Below are 22,698 nucleotides of genomic sequence, written 5' to 3'. Positions count from 1 at the left end.
AGAAACTGTGCAGTGCTTTGAACAGTTTAATATAAAGAATTAATCTAAGTTTAGTATAAAGAATTGTTAACTAGTAACATGGGATTAACAATAAAGGGGTGCAGACTTAGCGGGGGAGGCAGTGCCGGTGGGACTGAGGCTGGGCGCCCAGCAGGGAACACGTTTTGGAGACCCCCACCCGACATTGGCACAAGTAGTGTCATGCTGGCCAGGAGGAAACCACCCCTGGGGACGTTGGCGAGACTGGGGGAGGTCACTGGGAGCTGCCCCTGATGCGGCCGACACTCGAGGGGACTCACCTGCTGCCTGCAGGGCCCCGGGACCTTTGCTGGCAGAGGGGAACTGTTCGCAGGACCTGGGGTCAGAGCCAAGCGATGAAAGGGGGTTTGGATCCGAGAGGCAACACGTGGAGTTTATAATGAAAACCAAGGGGTGCCCGGAAGCGACGGTGGTGGAAGCCCAGACTGGAGTACGTGGATCCTGATGCGTTGTGGACATTCTAGTCTGCTTCCGGCCCCTGAGGCTGGCGAAGCCTCTGATCTAATTTCCATGAAAACCACCTTTTTTTTTGAGGAAGATTGTCCCTGAGCTAGCATCTGTGCCCACCTTCCTCTATTCTGTATGTGGGATGCCGCTACAGCACGGCTGCCAATGAGCAGTGTAGGTCTGTGCCCAGGAACTGAACCCGGGCTGCCAGAGTGGAGCATGCAGGCTCAGCCACTAGGCCATGGGGCTGGCCCCACTGAAAACCATCATTTTGAATCGTTTCCAAAACTGAAGTAGCTGTCACTCTGCAGGTGATTCTGAGAAGCACTTCCTCTGACACCCACCTCTAAGTTTACTTTCCTACCTGTGAACCCAAGGGCAGGATGACTGCCACACCCTGTCCTGACCAGGCTTCTTTCCTGTCACTGGCCCTGGGACAGTCCTTTGGCCGTCCACCGTACCCAAAGCATCTAGCTGCAGCTGATCACCTGGCCTGAGTTGGCACCTGCAGCCATTGAGGTGTGGCCCTGGTGGAGGACCCCACGGGATGGGGCCAGTGATGGTGAGTGAATCGAGTGGTGGGCGTGACCTCCACAGAGCCTCGCCCCAGGGCTGCCGCCTCAGACTACACAGTCCAGCCTCGGCTCTGTCTCAGCAGTTAGGTGACCGCGCTGAGCCTCATTTTCCTTCACTGATGGGACAACAGAAGTGTCCGCCTCCGAGGCTGCTGCTGGGACGTTGTGGGTCCCTGAACGTGCAGAGCGTTTGGGAGGGTGTTGCGCCTGTGACACATCTCTACCACCAGGCTGTCTCAGGGGTGGCTGCCCAAGGCATTTCTCCCCTTGGCTGCTCCTGACAGCATGTGAGGCCAGGAGCTCTGCCACCGTGTCTGACTCCTGAAGATGCCGGGTCTTGGGAGAATGGGAATGAGTCATCATCCCTAAGACCCTGCTGGTGGACAGCACCAGGATGCGGACACCATGCGACCCCAGCCCCTAAATGGTGAAGCTTTGGCTTCCTCTCCTTGGTGGTGCGTGCAGGGCCTGAATCTAAAGACATGCAGTTTGGTCTGCCTTCACGTGCTCAGAATTTCTTTTAGTTTCAGTCACTGTGTCCTGAGTTGCCCAATGAGTTCTCCAGACAGTCCCAGGGCTGTCTACTGTAACTCAGAGGTCTCACCGCAGGGTTTGGCTTCAGTGGTCAGTGCAGGTGCCCTGCAGAGCAACTTTGAGTCCAGGTCTGAACTTGCTAATTGGGCTTTTGTTTTCTTGGAATTTGGTTATTTCCCTCCAAGTGGTAGAAGTAAAATAAAGTTTTGCCTTTTATTATAAGGAAATTGTTCCCAAATGAAATTAAATCAGACATTGCCACTGGTTTATGCAAAATATTTCATGGAGATATTAGAGCAGCTCTGTGCTGCTCTGGCTTCTTGTGCAGAGGCTTCACAGAAGGTCAGGAGCCCGCTGTTTCCCTGTGACCACAGTGAACCACAGCGTGACTACTGTCATCGTCTGCAAGCCCAGTGCTCCTTGCGATGAATAGATGGGCTATAGGTGTGTATTGTAGTTGTCACTGACATTTATTGATTCAAGAGTCATCCTTTCTCTCAAAGGTGAGCATCTCAGGGAGTTGTCCTGTGTTGGGGCAGTTGTGAATCCCACGGGTCGGGCAGCAGGTGCATGCTCTGCACGGGGGGCCCGTAGCTGCTGGGTCGAGCAGCTTGTTAAACTTGGTAATGCTGCTGTCTGAACTCCATAAATGATGGTGTAGAGCTAAAATAAAGATTGGCTTTACTTGATGGACGCCGTGTTTGCTTTTGAAGTGTTTGAGGAATTGTTATATTATTCTCTCCCCTCCTTCTCGAATTTTTCCCACTATTTATTTCTCTTGACCTTGCTCTGCAGGAATCAGACTCTAGGAGGTTAAGAAAGACTGAGGGCGGTCATACGGGCCACACTAATTATTACACTCCAGAACTTTGTTTCTTCAACCTGAAAAATATTCACATTTAATACATCTCCAAGTTTGCCTTAGTCAGAAGTGCTTTTCGAGGTGTTTTTTTTTTTTTCTTTGAGGAAGATCAGTCCTGAGCTAACTGCTGCCAATCCTCCTCTTTTTTCTGAGGAAGGCTGGCCCTGAGCTAACATCTGTGCCCATCTTCCTCTACTTTATACGTGGGATGCCTCCCATGGCTTTTTGCCAAGCAGTGCCATGTCCGCACCCGGGATCCAAACCGGCGAACCCTCGGCCGCCGAGAAGAGGAACAGGCGAACTGAACTTAACCGCTGCACCACCGGGCCGGCCCCACTTTTACAGTTTTTATTGCCCCCTCCAGGCTCGTCTGTCTCTTGTTCTGGTTAAGCCGCAGACGCGCACCATGCATACTAACCCCACGCGTCCCTTTCGTTAATTGACGAAGGTGTATGGGGATGATGGACAGGGTGACCAGGGAAGCCCGTTGGCCACTCACCACCCTCCGGGGCTCGGCAACGCCTGGGTCACCTGTTAACGCTCGCGAGAGAAGGATGTGAGTCAGGGTGCCTGTTCATTAGTTTACTGTGAGAACTATGACTCCCCAGTGCTCAGAGTCAGCACAGTCTTTTCCTTTGGTCAAAACCGTTGAGGGGAAAATGCCGTCTACAACAGGATGGAAACACCCCGGATTCTCAGTAACGCATTCAACCGGTGATATGCCAGAACTCCACAGAGAAAATATAAAACATTATTCAAAGAAACGAAAGAAGATTCAGATAAATTGAAGGATAGGCCCTATTCATGGATTGGAGGACTCAATATTATTATTATAAAGATGTCAGATCAAGCTACAGAATTAATGATATTACCATGAAAACTGAGCAGCTTCTCGGTGGAAATTGACAAGTGAATTGAGAATGCAGAGTAAGCCGGTCGGGGGAGCCGGGGAGCAGGAGTGATGGTTACTAGGGGACTTAGGGTTCCAGAGACAAGGCTTCCTGTGAAACTAGCAGTTACAACGTGGTGGGATCACTGCAAGGGTGGACCGCAGACCCAGGAGACAACTGGATTCAGGGCAGACGCACACGCATAGATGTGGAGTATGTGGTTCAGCTGGCCCTGCTGGACTGGGGGCTGTGGGGTCTTTCAGGAAATGCCGCAGGGCAGAACAGATCCACGTGGGAGGAAATGAAGCTTGACTCTTACCTTATGCCATGCAGTAGCTATGAGGTGGACGGTAGAAGTTTCTAGATGATAACAGGGCAGAGTTAGGAGAACTATGAGGAAAGATTTCTTAGACAGGACAAAAACCTCATCCACATGGAAGGATTGAAGAATCAGACTGTGTTAGACCCACTAAGAGAGCAGAGAGGCCAGCCAGGGAGGGAGGATGTTCGCAACGGGTACACCCAATAAAGCGCTCATGTCCAGAACAGAGAAGGAACACTGACAGATTGGCAAAAATCTCACTGGAAATTTGTGAAAAATCACAAATAGGCCACAGATGCACACACACGACATGTACGTGCACACTCACTTGCATTTAAATACCAATAAATATCTGAGAAGATGCTCAATTTTATTAGTCTTCATGATGTGCAAATTAAAACCATAGTAAGAAACCACAACACATCCCCACAGTGGCTCAATTGAAAAAAGCTGAAAATGCCAAAGGTTGGCCAGAACGAGAAGCAACTGGAAATTTTGTACACAGCCACAGCAGGTGTGTGTATTCGCACACAACTTTGGAAAACTGATGTTATCTTCTAAAGCTGAATCTGCGACCCCGTGACCCAGAAATTCCACTCCTGGGTGTGTACGCACAGAAGTGCACTCAGACACAGTGGCAGCCTTTGTAACGGGCTCAGATGGGAGACGCCCAGACAGCTATGAGCAGTAGAGTGGGCTGATCAGTCATGGGACATTCACAATGAAATACCATCAACAACAGGAGTGGAAGGCCGCCACACACGCAATGTGAGTGTCACCGTTGTGATGCTGAGCAGACGAGACAGACACCAGAGAGCACAGCGCTGCATTCAGGTGCAGAACCAGCCTGCACCACCACCACCTCTAGGGAGGAGGTGGGGAAGGGGCTCTGAGATGCTGTGGTGTCCTGGTTCCTGACTGGGTGGTGTTCACATGGGGAAATCGTCAGGCTGTGTGTGTAGGACTTGGGCACTTTTCAGCCTACACATTATGCCTGAATCACGAAAGTTTATTAAGAAAGCATTGCTATGGGAAGTGCACTGTGATCGTAGAGTTGCCAGGTAAGACGGGAGCCGCCAGGTGAGGCAAGAGCTGCCTGCCCGGTGAGATGAGAACCATCAGGTGAGAGAAGAACCACCAGCTGAGGTGAGAACCACCAGGTGAGGCGGAGCCGGTGGGTCTTGGGCTGGAAGGAAGGCCTGATACGTTCACTTGCACTGCGAGCTGGTCTCTGCCCGTTGGCCCCACGTGCACATCCAGAGACCCTGGCCCTGGACAACATTGACCAAGGGCAACAACCCCTGCTGACCTGTGTCCACTCCTCTCGGTGAAGACATGTCTCCTTGGGCTGTGGGCACACAGGTGATGAGAGTCTGCCCTTGGAGCTGTGGTGACATCCCTGCTCTACCTTCCTGAGGCTGCATCTTGTTTGACCCTCAGGGATCCCAAGGGGCCTTAGCCACAGAGTTACGGGCAACAATGAGGGTGGATCTCACCCACTCTGGGCCAGTTTACTGGTTACCTTCTTGAAAGATAGCCCTGTTTCCAAAGTCTTGATTCTTCAGGAATTTCCCTCTACTAAGTTATTGTAATGATCCGGTTGGGAAATCATGGGAACTAGAAAGGTTTCAAGGAGAAGCCTTCGGTTCTGGAGAAGTGGCCGACCACCTGGCGGGTTCATCAAGTGTTCTCAGGCTGGGCTCCCTGCGGGTCGTGAGTAGCACTCTTCACTAGAGGAGGTCGCGGGGAGGGGTGCAGGGCCTCCTCATTCATCAACACACTGAGGACGGTTTTTACCGACAGTAACCACAGTTGTGTTCCACTGAAGCTGGTCTCTGTAGCCCGTGGGTGTGGCTCTGTGCCCCAGACTCAGCTTTCCAGTGTGGACCTGGTGCCATGAGCATCGGCCTTGGCATTTGGGACCTGAACAGGTGGGAGGAAGAGGACCAGAGAGAGGGCTGTGGACTGGTGAGTCCTTGCAGCATCCTGGAGGGGCACTGGCCAGGCCAGAGGTGCTTGGGAGAAGGAAGTCATTGGCCAGGGGCACTGGCCAGGCTCTCGCCTCATTGGGGACTCTCGTCTCACCTGGTGGCTCCCACCTCACCTCAGAGGGGTGCCTTTCCAGTGAACTGTGATTCAAGTATAACGCGGGGGCTGACACACAACTTGACGAATTCTCCGAGTCGTGGAGGGTCGTCAGTTTGGAGATGTTTGGAGAAGAAGTATCTTGGCCCCAGAAGGCGTTTGGTGTCTGAGCCGCCTGCACTGCCCGAGGGCTCTGCCTGCCGGGTGGGTGGGAGGTCAGGCACCAGCAGCATGCCCGGCTCTGCACCTCGTGCGTTGGACACCTGGTGTTCCAGGCTGCGTGGACATCCTCCCAGGAGGGAGTGTCTCGAGGCCACACTCCTGTCCTTCCACAGACCTTCTCTCCTTGGCTGTGGCTTGCTTTTGACAGATGGATGAGACACTTTGTGGTTATTGATCACTGGAATAAAATGTGAAAATTCACTTAGAGCTGAAATGACTTTTGCAATGTTTCAGACGGACGTGATGCACCAAAACATCTACGACTACATCCACGTGGATGACCGTCAGGACTTCTGCCGGCAGCTGCACTGGGCCATGGACCCTCCCCAGGTGGTGTGTGGGCAGCCGCTGTGCTCGGAGACAGGTGGGTCCAACTGAGGCGTGGCACTTTGTGTGACTGCATGGTGCTTTCTCTTCCTCCCTTCCTTTCACACTGAGTGCAGTGACGACCCGTCCTCATGGACCTCCTCCCACATGCCCCCGCCATCTCCAGTGCGCCCCTACGCGCCTCCCTGGCTGCTTCTCTGCTCTGTGAGGCGTGAGACCACCTCGCCAAGAAGCAGCAATACTTGTCTCTTGGTTTGCAAACTGCCCCCCAAGACGCACATCTTCCAGGAAATTCCTTTGGCTCTGTTAGATTTATGTGAAAAAAGCCCCAAAAGATTGTTGTCTGTTCAGAGACGTTGCCCGTTCTGGGCAAGACTGCCTGCAAAGCACCCCCAGACACGCTCCACAGGCGCAGCTCCATGGGGGATGGGAGTGCGAGGGGACAGGACATCGGGCTGTGAGGGGATGGGGTGCTGTCCACGGGCGTCCCTTGCAGGAAGAGTCGATCCTCTCACATGTCTCCCCAGAAGTTGTAAACAAGTCAAAAAAGTTTACAGCATAGCCTCACACAACAGCACGACTTACCCCTAAAGTTGAGTGAAAAAAGAAACCCCTGGTGCCGACACAGCAGCGTTTTATAAAACTCAAACCAGCAACACTAAACAACTGATCCATCATCATACATGAACTCTCCTAAAAGGACGTTTTTAAGGGCAAAGGACAGTGAAGACAAATGGTCTCTGCGGGGGTGGAGGAGAGGCGGGGGGCAGGGAGAAATGCCAGCTGTGTGCCCGTGGGCATGTGGCACGGGCGTGTGTTGTGTGTGTGTGATGTGCTCACCGCTTGCTGTTACACGTACGACACACTTATCAGAGTGTCTTTATGGTTTCTCTCCGTCTCGCCTCCCGGCCACATGGCTGCCTGTGCCCACCTGGGCAGGAGAGGACGCCGTCCTGGGAAGGCTGCTCAGGGCCCAGGAGGGGGGTGCGGGTTCGCCCACAGAGTACTCGGCCTTCCTGACCCGCTGCTTCGTCTGCCGCGTGCGCTGCCTGCTGGACAGCACCTCGGGCTTCCTGGTGAGTGAGTGGGTCGGGCGGGGGATCCCTGACGTCTGGGATGTGTTCCTGCACTCCGCCTGGTGCAGAAGGAATACAGGGACCAGGGAGGGCTAGGAGGCGCTCACCTCGTCCTTGTACAGCAGGGCTGAGCGGGACGAGAGGACAGCGGAATGTGAGGTCTGGGATGGACAGATGACAGGACAAGACGACATAGTTAAAATCTGCAGTAGTTTATACTGTGGTGGGTTATTCACATTCAGTTGTACCTTTAGAACCTATTCCTGGTGCACCCCACATCCTGCACATGGAGCCCACCCAGGACTGAGGATCAGGAGAGCCTCAGATCTGAGAATATGTCTCTGCCAGGCGTTTTGGTTTTAATCTCTTCTCTTGCAAATAGATACCTGGGGTTTCCAGTCTCTTGTTTGGCCATTTCCTCTCCCAGCACCTCACTGAAAGGGAGGAGGGGAAGGAGGAGCCATCCTCCTCAGTACAACAAAACAGAGCCCCCAGCCCACCTCAGCCCTCCGCCCACCTTGCAGACCCCAATGCCTGTATCCTTCTCCAGAACCTCTGCCACCCCCCTCCCCAGCCTGTCCGCAGAGTCTCCTGGGTTACAGCTCTCCCAGCAGCCCCTATGCCCCCATCCTTGTGGCAGTAATGCAACACCTGACCCTCTGGCCCCAGGACTCTTGGGCCTTTGGGCTCAGCTTCTGGCCCATCATGGATGTGTGTAGAGGTGCCCCACTCCCACGACCACCACTCGCTCCTCCCCAGCCCCACCTAGGCTGTGGGCCCCTGGCGGTCTGTCTCATCCACCTTGACTTTGGGGTCCTCTGAGGGTCCATCACCCCCACTCCACTTTGGGGCCTTCTGGGGGGTCCATCTCCCCACCTGGGCTGTGGGTCCCCTGGAGGGACGAACCCCTGATGTTTGGTGTTTGGCAGGAGATTGTAAAACAAAGCACTGAGTAGAGGAAACAAACAAAAGAAATTAGTTTGAAAAGTGTCCGTCTTATTTCACTGCACACGCATGAAAGGGCTCTGGCACCCAAGATGAGTGTGCTGAGAACAGGCCAGTGTGTAATGCAACATTTGCACAACTCCTGGGCTCTTCCCAGCTCTACCCCGTGGCTGTGTGAAAGCCACCCTGTCCCCACAGTCTGCACAAGATGCACGACAGCCCAGTGTTAGAATTTCAGGGTCTTGGAGGTCTGGTTGGCATTAGGTTAGTAGCTTGAAATCAGCCATGGTGGGAATGTTTACACCAAAGAAATTGGTAAACACTGGAAGTGAGGGCTTTTGTCTCTGGAGAGTTGGATCTTAAACATATCCCAGTACACCACTGCTTTGAATCCACCACACCAAGCTGGTGACTGGGTGCTTTGTGAGTGTTTCTTCGTTCAATAAATCCAGAGACAAATGGAGAGATGGACAGATGGATGGGTAGGTGGATGGAAGGATAGATGGATGGACAGATGGATGGATGGATAGTGGATGGAGGGATGGATGGGAGGAGGGAGGGATGGAGGGAGGGATGGATGGATGGGAGGATGGAGGGATAGATGGATGGATGGGAGGATGGAGGGATGGATGGAGGGATGGATGGAGGGATGAAGAGATGGATGGATGGGAGGATAGATCGATAGATGGATGGAGGGATGGATGGGAGGATGGATGGATGGAGGGATGGATGGAGGGATGGATGGAGGGATGGAGAGATGGATGGATGGGAGGATAGATCGATAGATGGATGGAGGGATGGAGAGATGGATGGATGGGAGGATAGATCGATAGATGGATGGAGGGATGGATGGATGGATGGGAGGATGGAGGGATGGATGGAGGGATGGAGAGATGGATGGATGGGAGGATAGATTGATAGATGGATGGAGGGATGGATGGATGGATGGGAGGATGGAGGGATGGATGGAGGGATGGAGGGATGGAGAGATGGATGGATGGGAGGATAGATCGATAGATGGATGGAGGGATGGATGGGAGGATGGATGGATGGAGAGATGGATGGATAGATGGAGGGCAGGATAGATGGAGGGATGGATGGATGGATGGATAGATGGACAGCAGGATAAATGGATGGATGGAGGGATGGATGGATAGATGGAGGGCAGGATGGATGGAGGGATGGATGGATGGATGGATAGATGGACAGCAGGATAAATGGATGGATGGAGGGGTGGATGGTTAGGAGGATAGATGGATGGGAGCATGAATGGACAGATGGATGGATGGGATTAGGATATGGAGAGAGTGGGGTCACGTTGTGGAGTCATTCTTCCTTGAAGACACTTAGTAACTAACTCAGTTAGGATTAGCTTTTCCATTGCAGAGAGATCTTTTATTTTCTTTTATCACAAACTCCTAAGTTGCTTGCTGGCTTTTTAACTCTTGCTAGATATTCTAAACAAAATCAGGTTGTGTGTTAAGTCTTATGATCATGAATGAAGGGATGATGACTTGGAAATGGAGGGTTAAAGCTGGAACCATCCTCAGAGATTATCTACTCCAGCAAATCCTCCCCGGGGGCTGGCTGATGGCTCTGCCACAGGTCAGTGACAGCCCTGGTTGATGTACATTCACGCCTACTGTGTAAGGGTCAGCTCACACACCCACACACCCGTAAGTGCCCACATGAGAACATGCTTGTCAGTTAAACAATATTACACAGACTCCAGAGGAGCCCGGGAATGATTCTGAAGGCCTGGGAGAGTACATGTCCCAAGGAGGCGAAGTATGGAAGAAGTGTTCGTTCGTGTCTCCTTAGAGACTCAGGATAAGACTCTGCTTCTATCCCTGAGAATTCGAGTTTCCTGTCCTTTGACAGTGTTGCTAATTCGCTCTGTGAACCTGCTTTCATTTCTGTCTTTAAAACACCAGACGATGCAGTTTCAAGGAAAACTGCAATTCCTGTTTGGACAGAAAAGGAAGGCACCCTCGGGGACCGTCCTGCCCCCACGACTCTCCCTCTTCTGCATCGTGGTACCTGTGCTCCTGCCTTCCGTGGCAGAGATGAAAATGAAGAGTGCGTTTTTGAGGGCGAAGCACAGGGTGGACATCTCAGCAACAATGGACACAAAGTGAGTAAGGGCCCCCTGGGCAGCTGCACTCACCACGGGTTCTTGAAACAGAGCGTCTCGACACTGAGCATTTCTGTCTATTCCACAAGCAATAAAATGAGAAGCTTGGTGTTGTAAAGCTGGTACATTATGTAGGAAACAACTATTAGAAGGAAGAAATGCTTCTAAACTAATATTTGTGAAGTGTGGCACCAAACACCGCCTGCACCGCTTGTTCCTAAATCCTCCAGTTACGGTCTCAAAGTGAGCGCCCTGAGCCCATGTCCACTGTGGGGGATGCGAGTCCAGGGGCCGCAGCCTCTTCTCTTTGCTGTCCCACCCTCACACACAGCACTCACCACTGGGACAAAGGCCAGAGACGGACGTCCCCAGATGGCGGGGACCCAGCACGGCTGCCCCACTGCCCATGCAGAGTACCCTCAGCTTTTCGGTAGTGGGTCATCTTGCACTGAGTTTCCTGGGTGACTCATGTCTGTGGTTTCTTGGCATGGTCAGATCTGTGTTGCACAAATCAGTCTCTTGGGAACGATTTAAGATGTTGTGCGTATGTAAACCATGTTTTCCAACTGTGTGGAAAGACACCTTGTGAGTGAGACCCGGGGAGAAGGGAGGTGGGGAGGCCTGAGATGTGACTTTCGTCTCCCCCAGTGGAATGTGCAAGACGCCTTCCCCACATGGGTCACAGGTGCAGGCTGTCAAAAGACCCCTGAGTCCCCGAGCCACTTTTCTGTCCCTTAGTGACTGTCCCCACAGTGGAGCTCAGCCGAGCCAGCAGCTGCAGAGGAGCATCCCCACTGGGCCCTGCCTCCAGCTCATGGGCTCCAGGGGGCCTCAGCCAAGACCCAACAGGGCTTGAAACAGAGAGCTCAGAGCAGCACAGCTTTCCAGCTACACCAGCAGAGTCCCCTCCGAGGGCCAGGGGGCACTCTCCAAGAGGGAGCCTTCTCAGCACTGTCCTTCTCACTCCTTCTGCCCCAAGTGCCTGTCGGGTGTCCCCCCAGCCACCTGTGACCCACAGTAGGCTTCCTTCACTCACAGAGTGCAGTCACATGAGTTTGCATCATGCCTTTTGACGCAGGGCATCTCGGCTCGCCCAGGGAACGCGCAGGCCTGGCATCTCCTTTGGGAACGCCTGTCCCCCTCTCCTGCCTCCTGCTTGCCAGGAAAGCCTCCACCAGTGCTGCCTCCTGGGTTACTGCCTTGTTGGGCCCTTTCAGGAGGCGAGCGCACAACGCACCCCTTTCTGCCCTCCCTGACCTGGAAATGTCTGGGCTTTGGGCTCCCCGTGCCTCCTCCAGGGCGGTGCCATCTGCCTAAACCACCATCAGATGGGATGGGGGTCTGAGCGCAGAGCGGGGGCTGGGCCGAGCCAGCCTGCCCCTTTGTCTGTGACAGCCCCAGCCTCCGGTCTTGACTGTGGGTTTTAGATCTGGGACTCAACAGGATCCCACATACTTGCTTCCCCTCCCTCTGCCTGTCCCTTCAGTTCAGTGTAGGTGCTTCTGTGTTCTCACTCGCACCATCAGTGGGAACATCACGTCCACCAGGACCCACTTCTTAGCCCTGAGTTCTGTGGAAGGGTCCTGGTTACACACCTGCTGACAGCCTGATACCCCAAATGGGGGCCTGTCCATAAGGAATATGAGGGCTCTGTGACCTAGTCTAGGGAATTCCTGCGCACCTTGTACACGGTGACACTGGGAGGGGAGGAAGGGCCCCAGTCTTCTCTCTGCAGTCCCCAGAGGCCACCTGCAGGCCCCTCCTGTCTGGTGGGTGTGAGTGTCCATTCCTCTTCAGTGGCCACGATTCACTGTTGATGTCCTCAAGCTGACCATTCAGACAATTAGAAAACCTGACAACAGCCGCTTCTATACTGTGCTCTGGGTTCTTGAGATGCTTGCTCCTGTTTCTGCTCCTGATGACATGGTTGCCTCAGGTCTGCAGGTGGAGCCGCTGCCTTGGTGGCATAGGCACCCCCCCCCCCCCCACTGACAGTCTCGCCGTGTGCAGGGAGGGAGGCCCAGGCTGTCCTCTGGGTGCCCTGACCAGGCTAGCGTGCTAGGACAGCAGTTTTCTGGAGCATTTTAAAATTAAATATATATGCCTCATTTTTAAAAATATAAAATGTCATAAAATATAAGGGAGGGAAAGCAGAATACTCAAGGGAAAAAACTATAAAAACAAGAGAGAAAGCAAGTGATCAATGTGAAGGTGTGCAGAGCGAGGAGGTCATTGCGCGGGGCCAGCCCACTCCTGCAGAGTTCACTGTGACGTCAGCTGCCTGCCGGGCGAGCCCTCCGCACCTGGGTCTCGCCACCGGGACTCACGCCCTCATCCCCTGAAACACTCTCCATCTGCATTTACTGTCGCAGAGTTTTCTGTATTTTTAAGCTGTTTTGGCTTAATAATTGTAATTGAAACTCACAGGAGGAGATTTCTCTTTTCTGTATTGTTTCCAGCTCTACAAACAAGGTAGAGGAACACGCTCCCCTCCCATCTCTTTTCTGAGGGGTCCTGCTGCCCCCTGGTGCCCGTTCGGGAAAGTGCAGGCTGGCTGCACAGGCGCTCAGGCGTGGGGGCCGCAGGTGTGGGTTCTGGGTCACCCTACTCCTCTGTAGGCAGATCTGCCCACCTGGGATGGCTGGCGAGGACCAGTGCAGCAAGGGATGTGAAGCTGGCACGTGTAATGAGAGCTCAGTCAGTGCAGACATACTGTCCAGAGTGGTACTGAAACTCAGAGGGGAAGACAAAGCCCCAGCAGAGAATGCTGGCTCCCACCCAACATTTTGAGAAAGGAGCAAATCACTTCTCTCAGCTTCCTAGTTTTTTTTTGGAATTACCTCCTGCTCTGAGCCGGATTCATAAGCCAACTTTGAGCACATACGTGGCCTTCACCTCTGAGCTTGGAGATGGCGTAAGAGGCAAACCCAGAGAAGATGCCCTGAGAGGCTGCTCTAGAAGGCCCACGGTCATCCCTCAGACACGTCCTCCACAACTTTTCCTGAAGGGATGTGGGGACGTGTCTTTCACTTCTAACTGTTCACAGAATATGTATGTGTGAACCTTCCTACTCGCTAAAATTTATGTGTGTTCTAACATCAACACCCAGGGGCTGTTGCAGCCAATCCTAGACATGCACGTCGTGGCAAAAATTTGAGCCACTGGATGGATGCTCATGTTCCCAGCTGAGGGCGATGCGCCATCCTCTTGTCTCAGTTCTGTCTCTGTTCTTGCCACGCTTCTCTCATCTCTAGTCTCCCGTCTCTGTTCTTGACTCTAATCTCTCCTCTCTGTTCTCAGTCTCTGTTCTCTCCTCTCTGTTCTCATCTCTAGTCTCTCCTCTCTGTTCTCATCTCTAATCTCTCATCTGTGTTCTCCTCTCTATTCTCATCTCTCATCTGTCATCTCTGTTCTCGTCTCTCATCTCTAATCTCTCACCTCTGTTCTCTTCTCTGTTCTCTTGTCTCTATTCTCAGTCTCTGTTCTCCTCTCTAATCTCTCGTCTCTGTTCTCTCCCCTCTTGTCTCAGCCCCTTTTGTCTCAGCTCTCCTCCAGATGTGACTGGAGGATAGAGCAGTAGGGCAGTGAGTGCAGGAAGCCCTGGCTCTGAGGCCAGCTGGACGAGCTTTGAATCCCACTACTGCACCCGCCAATGGCTGGCCTCAGGCAAGTCATTTAACCCTTCTGAGCCTCTATTTTTCTTTCGAAAAATATGATAGAATCGACCAGGATGAGTTGCCTTAGGATTTAAGATTATAAGGTCTGTGAGATGTGTATTTGGGGGGGGGGGTGTGCATACGCTCCCCTGGGGCAAGGGTTCATATTCACTGAGTGTTCACGGTGACTTTGCAGAACATAACTACTGCAAATCACAAGAATCAACTATATTTTCATTCTGGCCATCCAGAAAAAAACAAAAGCACTGAAATCATCCCTTGTGTACATCTACTTCTGAAGCAAATACACTAGCCCTTTATTGGCTTGAGAAGTTACATGAATTAGAGTTTTCAGCAAATCTGTAACTGAGAAAAGGCTTTACAATCTACAAAAAATTAAAACTGTGAGTTATGGTTGTCTTCTGCTCTCATCATCAGTAATACCTGCCACGTTGTTAATTTGTACCATCAACACACATTTAATCTACACTCTATCTTGCTGTTATCTATTCTTCACAGGGCAAAAGCTACCACCAGTCTGTGTGAATCAGAATTGCATGGAAAACCCAGTTACTTAGCAGGTACTTTTTAAAATTCACTGTCTCATCTTTTTCAAATGGGTAGATGTGTCTCTGTCCCTTGGAGGGCTCTCCGTGCCCCTGGAAACCGTGGCGTATTCCACGGAAATGCCCTTTTGGAGGGCGTTGGCGTTTGTTGGCTGACTGCCTGTTCCTGTGGGCCCTGGTCTGTGCATTTCTGAGGAACTCGATGAGTCACATTGCCTGAGAACAGGACGCTGTTCAGTTCACGCAACGACAGCTTTTCGTTTCTCTAAATCCTGACAGGAAGGAGCAATGGGGAAAACAGCATTTCGGTGTTCAGGACACAGACCGATGCTGGCCACTGGGCCCGGGTTCCAGCCAGGGCCCCATGCCTGTGCCTCAGGGGTGGCTCTGACCTCATCTTTGACCCTGAGGGAGCCGCAGGGTAAGTGGCGCCTCACAGCCCAGTGTTGAGAAAGAAAAGAGTGACTGGTGGCCAGTCTGGTGGCCTGGACCATGACAGCTAAACCTCCCTCTTAGTGACACCTGCAGACACATGCGGAGCATGCCCAAACACGCTTCTCATCCTAGAAGTAGTCACTACATGTCTGGGAACTGGCCTGGGGCAGCGGGGGCTTCAGCCAGGGCTCTCAGGACCTCTGGGCTCACCCTTCACCTGTGGCCTGGACCCTCAGTGACCTTCCTGTCCTCCACACTCACCTTTGCTCAGAAACCCCCTCCACCTCACACCCTCCCCTCCCACAGGGCCCCTGCCTGCCCCACCTTGGCTCTGCCGGCTCCCTGACCAGTGGGCCTCCTGTCAGAGGACTGGCCTGGCCACGTAGGTGCTGGGCTCTGTCCTGCCCTCCCAGTCACTGTCTCCTCCATCACCACAGGTGCCAGCCCTGATGCCACACAGTGTCCTGAGCACAGTGGCAGCATGGCCATTGACAGGGCTTAGCGCACAGAGATGGCCAAAGGCTGTGTCTGCTGTAGTTTGACAGGGCTGTTTGCACCCGGGACCCCCGCCCCCCCAGTGTTAATAGCAGTGTGTCTGATCCTTGACATGTGGCCTGTGCCTCTCAGAGATACCTCCCTGGGAAAGGGTGGACGGCACACACATTCTGCGCCCCACTAGCCCCTGGGCCCTTGGAGCCCTGCCCGGTGTGGGGAGGCTGCGGGAGGGTCATTACAGGAAGGGCGGATGCTGGCACCGGCACCCTAGGGCTGCTGGGCAGGTGAGAGCGGCGGCCATGTGCCATGGAGCATGGCACATGGCAGGCCTCACAGGTACAGCTGTGTCACCCTTAGAGGCCCCAGCCAAGGAGGTCAGCCAATCGCCATCCTGCTCTGACGGGCCACCTCCTCTCCGCAGGGACAGGGGAGCAGAGGAGCTCGGGAGGGTGTCCAGTGGCTCCTCCAGCACGAGGGGGCAGAAGGAAATACATAGTTACAACTGCCACTTGGAGACCTCCGCACCCGGGAAGCACCTGAATTGGACAACAGGGAAACACAGTCAGGACAGCACCCAGCTGAAGCTGGAGCCCAGCAAGCGTGATCCGTTCTCCGTGCGTGCTGTGCCTCACGGTTCCTGCATGCCCTACCTGGGCGTCCAGGGCACTCTCCATGCCAGTGGCGTCACTGCTTTCAGGAATTCACCCAGCTCTCACCCAGCGAACCATTCCCCCAGTGCCTACGGCAGCCGGACAAGCAGAGCCTTGCGGGACCGCGGTCAGGGCCAGGGGCACCCTCCCACCAGCTGCCCCTTCCCCCAGGGGAGCCTGGAGAATGGGCTCCCTCAGCCCGCAGCACAGCATCTTGCAGCGGGGGGCTATTCTACCGAGGATGCCAAGTTGCGAGGTGTGCCGATGCCCCCAGGAGCCCTGTGCAACACCATGTTGTCACTTGATGTGCCCATCAAGATGGAGAGTGACTCTGGGTCCGAGGATACAGCAGATGGCTACTCTGTGTCCCCAGGCCGCATGTGGCTGGGAGCCAGTGAGGTGGCCAAGAGACAGCTGGTCACTTTCCCTACCAGGATGCACCTGAAGTCAGAGCCAGACCCCAGGCACCACTGCTACACCCCGCATATGGGGCATGGCCTGCTGGGGGCTCACTCCAGACCCAGCAGGGAACTGGCCCCGTTCCACCCCACACAGTGTGCCTGCCTGGAGCACATGCATGGACTTCCTGAGCCGGAGCCCCCGCCCGGCCTCTGTGCGCGGGGCCCCCTGCCCCCAACTCTGGGCTGTGACTGCAGAGCTCCTGGGGCTGCACCCGTCGTCAAGCGTGAGCCCCTGGACTCGCCCTCATGGGGTCCTCACAGCCAGGGTGGGGCACCCGGGGTGTTCCCCAAGAGTGGCTTGGCGACACTGATGCCGCCCAAGGCCTCTGAGTGCACTTTCCTGCCATAGAAGGGGCATTTCTAAAAACTGGCGTCTGTCCACGCTCAGATTTACCCCTCAGCCGGGGCGGGGTGCAGGCCAGAGCCTCTCTTAAGCAACACTCTGCAGAGTTGCACAAGTCCAGTCCCATTACATCTGGAGCAATGCAACAGTGTATTCTGTATTTTGTAAAATATCATGGAAGTTCTTAAATGCAAAGTGGTTTTAAGTCTGTTCAAGTAGGATAGTATTTCTCTTCAAGGAATTAAAATTTTTCTGAAAGCAGCCAAAGTGAGACGTGTTGGCCTGGTGGGCAGGACTCCATGCTCCAAGAGGCGGCAGCGAGTGCAGGCTGACCAGCAATCATGTCCGCCGTGTGGTTTCCAGGGGCCCCACACCCACCTCCCAGCTTCCCTGCCTGGCTGTGAAGGGAGATCGACGCCTGCATGGAGTGGATTTCAGAGAGCAGTCACACCCTTGGTATTCCACTGCCCAGACAATAAATTAGGAACATAACTCACTGAGCTACAGGTGACCATGTGCCCATCCATGGAGGGAATCTAGAAAGTTCCAGGCAGGAGAGGTGTCAGCGCCAGGTCCTGCACTCACTACAGTATGCAACATGTGCTCTACGACTCCACAGTGGAGTTTGAGGCCATACTTGGAGTGGAAACTGACAGGATAATATCCTGTTCCTTCTGGAAGTTTCTCTGGTGTTTTTAATGGGCCTCTGAAGATGATTTATGCTAATCTGTCTCAGCACATCGTGTGACTTGGAGTATACAGAGTCTGGGTTTGGAAGTGCAGTCACACGCTGCATAGCGACGTTTCAGTCAATGAGGGACTGTCTATGACGGTGGTCCAGGAAGATTAGTCCCACGGCGCCTAGGTGTGTAGTAGGCTGGACCGCCTAGGTTTGTGTATGTCACTCTATGATTTTCACACAACGATGAAATCGTCTAACCATGCATTTCTCAGAACATCTCTGTGTTGTTAAGTGACCCATGGCGTATAGAAAAGTACAAAATGTGGAGAAAAGAAATAGGAAGCGGACTTGTCTTGCTCTCTTGCTGACTGTCTACAGTTTTTCAAATGAGGATTCCAATCGCCGTCTCAGGAAGAATTATTAGAGACAGGGCAGACAGGTGATGTTTTTAAACAAAGTTGTAAAGGTAACTACCTTCTGGTGTAGGAAATTTAGATACAAGAGGATAAATCATAAAGCAGAGGGGCCGGCCCCATGGCCGAGTGGTAAAGTTCGCGTGCTCCGCTTTGGCAGCCCAGGGTTTCGCCGGTTCGAATCCTGGGTGCAGACCTAGCACCACTGATCAGGCCATGCTGAGGTGGCGTCCCACACAGCAGAACCAGAAGGACCCACGATTAAAATATACAACTATGTACTGGGGGGCTTTGGGGAGAAGAAGAAGAAGAAAAAAAAAAAGAAGATTGGCAACAGATGTTGGCTCAGGGCTAATCTTTAAAAAGAAAAAGTGGAGGTCGCCCAGAGTCCCCACCCAGAGATGGCACTGCACCTTCCTGGCGACCCCACCCCGCTGGTGCATTAGTGCAGGGGGTGCACCAGGCATGGAAATCACCCCAAGCAGAAGGAAGCCGCAGCGGGGAGCTCTTGGGGTCAAGTGCCCCTGTGGCTGGGCCCACCTGTGCTGGGGGGTAGACTCCTCCTCCTCAGGGACAAGGGCATGTGCCCTTTAAGTTCACCTCCACCTGGGAGTCTCAGTATTGCATGCATGTAACATGTAACTGGGAAAACAAGGGACTGAAAGGAAGGAGCTCTGAGACGTCACTGCATATTTGCACACCATAGCCAGATCCCAGTGTAACCAAAGAGGAGCTGCCAGCGTGAGCCTCACGTGAGGTTAGCACACAGCCGTCCCTGCCCACAAGTGCCACCTGGCTGCCTGCTCCCCGACACTCAGTGCAGCCCTCTGCACTCACTCTTCTGGGACCATGGGCACCATACTGGCCATAGTTGGTGGGCAGGCAAGTCACGCTTTGTTGATGTGGACTTCAGCATCTGGACATCAACTCTGCTTGGAGATGCCCATCATGCTTAGGGCCCAGGTCCTGGAGCCCCGGTCCCTCCTCTGCTGGGTCAGCATCAAAACTTCCCTGAATCAGCACTTTCGTGATTTTTACACCCATGCCCCTCCTGAGAAGTTGTATGGGGAGGATGCTGATAGATGTAGAAGGTGCAGATGTGGTAATTTCTGCTTTAGAATGTCATTATCAGCACTAATTACAGGCTTATGTGTTCCTGTGGTCTGCAGCTTTTGCCTATATAGCCGAAAAGATTAAAATCAAGTATAATGTGGGAATGGGATGGAAGGGAGGCGATAAATACAAATTATATTTTATATTTTTGCAGTTTCTTCTGGAAGAAAAAAGTTTTCAATATCTAGACAGATGTTGAAATTTTTTAAATGGATACTCTATAATGTAGCTTTTTGTACTGTTTTCTCAGTGCCTTTAGAAAGAGCTTTCAAATATATTTCTGATACTGTGGTTTGTATTAAATTTGCAATATTGGTGTAAAATAAATCACATGTTGATAGTATTTACCATAAATGGAAACATCTACTTGATTTTCCAAATGAAGTCACTTTATTTCCTTTGAAGTGTGTGTTGGTTAATTTACATTCTGAGACAGTCCTCCACCACTAGACGCCAGGCAGTAATAAAGAGAAAATAGACATGCTGGAGCCGGAAGTCACAGGAGGAGGGAGACCCACCCAGCCACGTCCTTGCTGTGGGCTCTGCAGCACTTTCTCCTCTGCCCACCAGCCCCTCTCCCGCCATCACTCAGGGTTGGGGGACCCTCCCAGGTGCCTTCAGGGCACCCCAGGCTCGGCCTGTCCTGTAGGGAGCAGATGTCTGGTTCCCATGTGTGTGTGGGGGACCCTGAGGGGTCAGCCCCACCCAGCCCAGGACTTGGTGGCAGGTGTGTGGGAAGGGGCAGGGGGTCATCAGGGCCCACACAGAGACCCCTCCCAGGCCCAGGAAGTGGTGTTTTCCTTTCCTTTGGTCAGAGAGCACTCCCCAAACTGAAGACATGTCAGTGCCCTGAGCAGAGCTCGGATCTGCCCCTGCTGAGAAGGTCCAGCCCTGACCAGGCTCCTCTGCATCCTCAGACTCCAGTGTCCTTCTCAGGGGAGGCCAGGCCAGCCTGCCCCCATCTGCTGGGTCTAATCCAGCTGCTCCGGCCCTTGTGGCCGCCTGCCTAGCCTGCCTTCCCCCATACCCTGCCCCGCACCCCACGCCCCCTACTCCCCCCATGCCCTCCCCATCTTATCCTTGCTCTTTAGTCTTTAGACTCATGGGTGTTGAGACCTGTACATGGAGATCCCTCGTTTTCACTCCCTCAGATGACTCTACCACCACTTATCTGCTCTGTGGACAGACATGTGGGTCAATTCCAGACTTCCTCTGCCCACCCAGCAGCTGCCCACCCGCCTGTGTGCTTCTGCAGGACGGAGGACAGTCCTGAGAATGCTGACAACACATACACCTTTGCTCACTAGCTGCTGCCTAAGTATCCTCCAAAGGGGTCCTGCCACTGTGCATGTGTCTCAGTACGTTTGGGCTGCTATAACGAAAGTGCTGCACGCTGGGCAGCTTAGCAACAACAGACATTTATTTCTCAAATTTCTGGCGGCTGGAAGTCTGACATCAGGGTGCTGGCATGGTTGGGTGAAGCTCCACTTCTGGGTCACAGACGTCTGGCTGTGTCCTCACTGGTGGATGGGTGAGGCAGCTCTGTGGGGTCTCTCCCCGTGTGTGCATGGGGGAAGGGGTGCAGACAAGTGACCACAGACCACCTAAGTTCTGCAGCCTAGCGAAGGGGACAGGTGCTGTGTAAATAGATTAGCCAGGCGGGGGTAGCCCACGTGGTGATTTGTGAGCAAAGCTGCGCTGGAAGGCAGCATCTGAGCCAAGACCTGATGTCAAGGTTGTGGGCCCAGCAGCCAAGGCTTCTAGTGGGGATGACCCTGGGCTGTGGTTTGAAGGTTGAGTGGGCTGCAGGGAGGAGGGCCCCCAAGACCCCCCTAAGGACTCCAGCCAGCCACCAGCAGACCCCCCCAGCCTGGTTTCTTCCCTAAGTGTGCAGCTCCAGCCTTTCCTGTGCCTCCTGCACTTGCTTGTCCTTTCCTGAACTTTTTATTGCAGTTCTTTTTATATGCAGGATAGCAGCATTTCGTCAGTTACGCATTTTCTCTCGGTTTGTGGCTTGTCTTTCATTTAAGGATTTTTTAAAAAATCAGATGAGTTTAAACTTTTAGCATAGCAAATAGTCATTCTTTTTCTTTATGGCTTACATGTTTTGCATCTTAAGAAAATCTCTCTGACAGTGCCTTTCACATAAAGCTCATTTTGTCTGATATTAATATTGCCACACCAGCTTTCTCGGCCTGACTGGCCGGTATGCAAACCCCATCCACACCTAACCATCCTGTTCCTTTATGTTTTAGATGTTTTTCTTATACATAACTTTCACTGTTTTAAAATCCATTTACTGTGTTCTGATAATTGGTGTATTCAAACATTTCTACCTCTTCTTTTGGTTTCTCATTACATATGATCCTTTGATGTTTCTTCCCTTCCTACTGTCCCTATGGGATTGCTTGTGTTCTCTCTGTTCCTTTCCCCTATTTGCTTGGAAGTTACAATTCTGTTTTATTTCTTCAGTGGTTACCATTAACATGCGCATTTAGCAAAGTCTAAGTTGGAGCTGATCAAGATCTCTATTCTCCCAAGAACAGACAAGGGTCTCTGGACACAGGAGCACGCCGCCTCACCCCCACTTTACTGATGCCGAGGGTGGGGAGGCCTCTCTAGACATGTTCCTGGTTTGCTTCTGCCAAGGGGCGAGTTTCAGTAAGAGCCTCTAGGCCGAGGAGGGGTTAGGCCTGCATGAAGTGCAGGCCGCCAGCTATGAATTCTTGGGGGGGCCTTCCCTGACATGGGACCCTGATGGAGGCAGGCAAGCCTCCCGGCCATCCTGGTACCTGGGAGAAGTTGCTTGTATGGGGTTTTGTGGTTTGTTTTCTCCAGCCCACTGTGCACTGAGGATACAGCCTTTGAGCACCCTGGCTTCCTGGAGGAGTCTGAGTCTGTCCCACCTGGGCGTCAGGACTCCCTCTCCCCACCTGACCCCCTCCAGCAGCGAAAATCTCCACTCATCTCTCTTCCCTCTTTGCTTTGCCACCAGAACATCCCCTGTGCTTGTCTGTGAATTCACTTGTGCATTTAAAAGGGTGCTTGCTATCTTCATCCAATATTCCTAGTTGTTCTGTAGGATGTTGTTCAGTTATTTGGTCTGCCAAAAACAGAAGTCAAGAAAGGTTTTGGGTTTGGGTTTTTTTGATGAGGAAGATTGTCCCTGAGCTAACATCTGTGCCAATCTTCCTCTATGTTGTATGTGGGTCGCCGCCACAACATGGCTTGATGAGCGGTGTGTAGGTTAGCACCAGGGATCCAAAACTGCAAACCCTGGGCTGCTGAAGCTGAATGCCCGAACTTAACGACACCACCAGGCCAGCCCCCAAGAAGGGTTTTTAATGAAGGTTTTATTTTTTCAGTTTTAAGGAGGAAAAAAAAAATGTCCATTAACAAAGCATGCTATTGTTAACCATCTTGGTT

The 22,698-nt window shown here is 52.9% G+C and overlaps 1 protein-coding gene across 6 annotated transcripts in view; it reads left to right on the top strand.

The window, feature by feature from the left end:
* AHRR (aryl hydrocarbon receptor repressor) overlaps positions 1–19,687 on the top strand; it is an 81,558-nt gene extending 61,871 nt beyond the window's left edge. For all 6 annotated transcript variants that reach the window (XM_044779546.2, XM_070519910.1, XM_070519911.1 and 3 more), the window contains 6 exons: positions 6,211–6,340; positions 7,243–7,379; positions 10,259–10,458; positions 14,634–14,695; positions 14,960–15,101; positions 16,032–19,687. In XM_044779546.2, coding sequence (XP_044635481.1) covers positions 6,211–6,340; positions 7,243–7,379; positions 10,259–10,458; positions 14,634–14,695; positions 14,960–15,101; positions 16,032–17,070 — 1,710 coding nt within the window. In that variant the 3' untranslated portion in view covers positions 17,071–19,687. The remainder of the gene's footprint in view (positions 1–6,210; positions 6,341–7,242; positions 7,380–10,258; positions 10,459–14,633; positions 14,696–14,959; positions 15,102–16,031) is intronic.
* The last annotated feature ends 3,011 nt before the right edge of the window (positions 19,688–22,698 follow it).

This window comes from Equus asinus, chromosome 10 (assembly GCF_041296235.1).
Source record: "Equus asinus isolate D_3611 breed Donkey chromosome 10, EquAss-T2T_v2, whole genome shotgun sequence".
NCBI lineage: Eukaryota > Metazoa > Chordata > Mammalia > Perissodactyla > Equidae > Equus > Equus asinus.
The sequence above is the reverse complement of the archived record's forward strand: the minus strand, read 5'-3'. Positions and strand labels throughout refer to the sequence as shown.